We start from the raw sequence: 5,000 nt of genomic DNA on the forward strand, positions 1-5,000 counted from the left end.
ATCAGGAGCGGAGCAGTACTTCAGTGCTTGGTTCTTCCAGTCTTTCAACCTTCAGAGGGTTATTGAAATAGAAGTGAGGGCTGTATGTAGCTCATTTGTGAATCAAAGCCTCTCCCCATGTCAGCCTATGTTTTCATATTTGGTGCTTCTAAGTTTTGTTATGCTTTGTCTTTCCATTACTTTCCTTCTTTTTCAGCTTGTAACTAATCTTTGTACCAGACTGTGAGGGGCTAGAAAATGGGTCAATGATTACTGGAAATTGCTCTTTTCTTCTGTCCATGAAAATATATTTAGACTTCAGTAGGGTGGGCGCTTTTAGGGATTGCCAGAAGAAATTTTTCATGTATTTTTAGTTTTCCCTTCTTTTAGGATGTGCTATGCAGCTGCCTTGGTTACACAAAGTTAATTTAGCTCATATACTGGATTAGGCTACCATCTCTGATAGCTATAACCTTCCTTAATCATAAACCCTAGACCACCACCTACCCCAAATTGTAAATTAACCTAATCCAGCATAGGCGAACTTAACCTTATTCAGTTATAGTGAGGGAAAACCAAACAAATTGTTCTATCTCACAGGAATTAAAGCAGCCACCTTTACAAAGGGTGTACTTATTTACCATGACATGGGTTGTGGATATTTGTACTTCAGTTTATTAACCCAATGGCGCCGGGTATAGCAAATTAAAAAAAACTCTACGCTCTGGCGAACGGCGGCAGCGCGCCGACTCTGAGCGCGTGATATCGGTCCATCAAGCCGAATCATTGCCTCGGGGCGTTTTGGCGCGGCGCCGCTGCGGACAGCCGCACGCCTCACATCGTGCGTATTGTTATGACGGCGATAGCCGTGACCCGTCGCCATTGGGTTAAATGAAATGTTAATAGAGTTCCAGTAGATGTAACAATGGTGACATACTGTCTTTTTGATATATACAACTTGTGAATGTAGAGGGTGTGATTCTTAATGCTTTTCAATTTTTGACAGATTTGTTTGATGTCTCATGATGAGCAAAACATCCTGGTGACCTCCTATGCAGAATTAAAAAGGTGCTTCGAACGCTCCTTTGCAGAGCTGCTGCAGGCAGCATCTTCACACAAGGCAACATAACCCTATACAAAGGGGTGGTTGACTTCTTGACCCTCCAATAAGCAATGGGAAACAATCATCTCAAAGCCACTTATTTTATCTGATGGAATTTACTCATTTTTTGATGCATCGGAGGGGTTGGGAAAAGGGATGAAGATGAAGGTACAGTAGTGGTAATGGTCCATGTATTAAACTTACCTTTTTTATTTTTTATTCTCAATTTTTTTTAATCCATGTAAAATAAAAGACAAGTTTATTTTGCTACTAAATAACCATTGGTGAAGACTGTTTGTAACTTGAATCAGTGAAAGTTTTGTGTCATTGATTGAAGAGCAGTGAGGTTTCTTCTCTGTAGAATTGTATTAGGACTTGGTTTTTGGCTGGTCTGAGCTGGGAAGATGAAAGTTTCAGTGAGGATTGTACACGGGAAGACATAGAATGGACGTTAATGCTCTCGCAGTTATTAATATTATTTATTAATTATTTATTACTTCATAGCCAGTATGCAACAACAGTCATAAGTAAAAGATCATTTTTTGGCATTATACATCTTACTCAGTTGTTTTTCAAATGATTAGTCTTGGATTCAAGGGCAAGTTATGAATAATGCTGATTTGCAGTTAAGGCTAATTCTATCAGCCAGACTTAGTGATTGTGTGTATATAAGTTCGAAAGTAGTGAACTGGATATCTTGTGTATGAGTATTGTATCAATTACAAGTATTGCTGCTGTCTAGGGTGTAATACATCAATCAGTAGTAGAAAGATAGGCCTCTTGTGTACATTGAACTAAGCAATAGATTACTTCCAGCACTTGTGGAGAGAGGACTTAGGAAGCTGTTTTCCAGAAGGATATTTCAGAGATAAACACATTTTTAGGATAGGGGTAATGTTAAAGCTGTATGTGTAGGGAAAAATGTAATGCAAAAAAAGGCAAAAAAAAAAAGCAAAAAAAACTAATGCATTCACATGTTTTTCATGAACACAAAATGTGTTCATTTATTATTTATCATTCAGCTTGCTTTACAAACGTGAAATTTTTAAAAGGAAATTGAGAGCTCATTTGAAATACATGTTACATAGCCATTGATCAGGCTACTACTGGGTGTATAAGCATTCTGTGATAAGTGGATTTGAATTGACTCACATATTCTGGGAAGAATTGTAAAATTGAGAAGGCAGAAATCTGAAATGTGTATGCATAATCCATGAGTAACACCAGTATATGTACATATGCACTAAATTATGTTCATATGGCAACACAAAGAAGTGCATACATGGTAACACAGCATATATGTTACACATAAATTTTCACCTACACTGACACCTACACTTACACTGACAACTAAATAAGTTATTCCTCATCAAAACCAGTACATGAGCATATGCATATCATACATACTTAAAAAAACAAACAAAAAAACAGATTCATGTGCACACATTTAGTAAAATGAAATTTACACGTTTACACTTGAAATAATTCAAGTAGAGAGATTTATAATGTGCTTCATATATTTACTTACCCCCCCCCCCCCCTTTTAATTTTTTTGAGTGAATTGATTTTTATTATTATTATTATTATTATTATTATTATTATTATTATTATTATTATTATTATTATTATTATTATTATTATCATCATCATCATCTTGATTTTCACTTTTGGATTTCTCATCAAGGATGTATTTTAGAATTAACTTGAAAAATCATGCCATATCATAGAACTATTGATAGGTGGCAGAAATAGCCTTCAGAGAGATAGGATGCAGTGATTTCATGACACTTGATGTGGGGGCATGTTAAGTATAGGAAGCATATTGGTTATTTATTGGTTTAACCCTAAGATGATAGTATTTAGAAATCTCTGGGCGTCATAGACTCTGGCGATTTTTGGTAAATGTCCTCCCGTGTATAGCCATACCTGACAGATCGGGAGGTTTGTTATGACGGCTGTAGGCATGGCTTATCAGTGAAAGTTTAAGAAGCAGTTGATTCCCATTTTAAAAGAGGATTTCTATCATAATTTCCATATCTACTTATTTGTTAACCAGTGTCCTTTTTCCTGTATTTTTGAAAGTACATATTGAGTGATTATGATTATTATTATTCTTACTTTTTTTTATTATTATTATTATTATTATTTCTTTTTAGACTTTCTTATATACTTGGAATCTCTTATATACATGGAGATTTGCAAAGGCTCACTAACACACGTATATGTAGATGCATCATCAATATAGTGGTATATGAAAAAAAATACTGATTCACTCCTTTTTTCTAATTATGTATATTTTAGATTTTGTTTAACTTATTTTTTACATGTGGAAAGGGCTGGCAGTAAAATCATTATTTTAAGAAACACTTATTATCAGTGGCTTATGGTATATCTTCTGATTTTTAGGAATTGTTTCATTTTGCAATATTACTTGCTTGAAAGTTCATTATTTTGTGGTTTACTTATTCATATTGTAGAAAGAGAGAACCCCCTGTTTTTTGGGTTAAAAGGCTTTTTGGAATTGTTGTTTAACCTATTACTACCGTGTCATGTGCATAGCCATCATGATCTGCAGGGTACAGCTATACCCGTGGTGACGCACTAGAGTGCATTGAGCAGGAAGTTCCGCTACATGTAGTGGACTCCCACACCCAGTGGCCGGACGGTTGACAGAAATCACCAGAGTCTATAACGCAGTGAGATTTATAATACCCGTCACTGAGGGGTTAAAATAGACGGGTGAACAGTGAAGTTATGTTGAGTTTAGGGTCTCTTTATTATTTTCTTGGGTATTAGTGGTCTGTTATTTACATAAGCACTTTCATAGCTTATATAACTCAGGAAAAAGATGCCATTAGTATGTTTTTCTTTTCTAATTTGCATAATATGTTACAAGTTGATTTTATAAATGTTCCAGATATTTTATGTGAAGGTGAACCTGTGAATATTTTTTTTCCTCCCACATTAAAAGACTTATGGATGTCAAGGTGAAATACGTGAAAGATACGTAGGGATGTTAAACAGGGTAGTAGTAAGAAAGGAACTTCTTACGCTTGCTTTCTTTATCTTTTTCATTGTTTCTTTTTCTCTCTCTCTTCTTTGCTCCCACCCTCATACCCACCTTACCCTACCTATATCTAACTTGTTTTCTGCCTCTGCCCCTATTCCTGTTTTGGCTCCTTTTCCTGTGCATATCCCTGTCTCTGTCTCTATCCTTGCCCTCCCCTGCCCCTTCCTTGCCCCTGTCTCTTGTCCTTATTCCCTGCCTCCCCCATCTCCTCCTTCTCCCTCTTTCTTTTCCTTTCCCTCATCATCTCCCTCTCCCACATCCTCATCTCCCTCCCCCTCATCTTTTCCATCTCTCTCTTACTCTTTCCTTCTGTGTTGTCAGACTGTCACAAAGCATTTTTTTTTTTTTTTTTTTTTTTTTAATTGCCAAGTTTTATGGAAGGCTAATAATATATATATATATATATATATATATATATATATATATATATATATATATATATATATATATGTATATATATATATATATATATATATATATATGTCTATATATTTATATGTATATATTTTTTTTTATTACTGTATTGAAACTTTCCTAGACATCAAAGTTATGTTTCATAGTTATGTTTTACCTATAATTATGAATATAATTATAGTGGTCTTATTAGGGTCATATTTGCATTCACTTAGTTACAGTGTAATTGTGTGAATAATTCAGAAACATGCTTTTGAAGAAGTCATTGTTCATAAGAATCTGAAGACACTACAGAGCCATGAATCTCACAGACAATTACTTGACACAAACACAGCTCATTCACAGACAGTCACAGATGCACAGACACAGATACAGACACAGATGCACACTGACACATAGACCCTTAGATGAATACATGCATACACACAAATACAC

General features: G+C 35.1%; 1 protein-coding gene across 5 annotated transcripts in view; it reads left to right on the forward strand.

The window, feature by feature from the left end:
- Positions 1–2,052, forward strand: part of LOC125046044 (PAN2-PAN3 deadenylation complex subunit pan3-like) — a 28,299-nt gene extending 26,247 nt beyond the window's left edge. For all 5 annotated transcript variants that reach the window (XM_047643653.1, XM_047643651.1, XM_047643650.1 and 2 more), the window contains one exon: positions 986–2,052. In XM_047643653.1, coding sequence (XP_047499609.1) covers positions 986–1,108 — 123 coding nt within the window. In that variant the 3' untranslated portion in view covers positions 1,109–2,052. The remainder of the gene's footprint in view (positions 1–985) is intronic.
- The last annotated feature ends 2,948 nt before the right edge of the window (positions 2,053–5,000 follow it).

Source organism: Penaeus chinensis, chromosome 38 (genome assembly GCF_019202785.1).
Source record: "Penaeus chinensis breed Huanghai No. 1 chromosome 38, ASM1920278v2, whole genome shotgun sequence".
Lineage (NCBI taxonomy): Eukaryota > Metazoa > Arthropoda > Malacostraca > Decapoda > Penaeidae > Penaeus > Penaeus chinensis.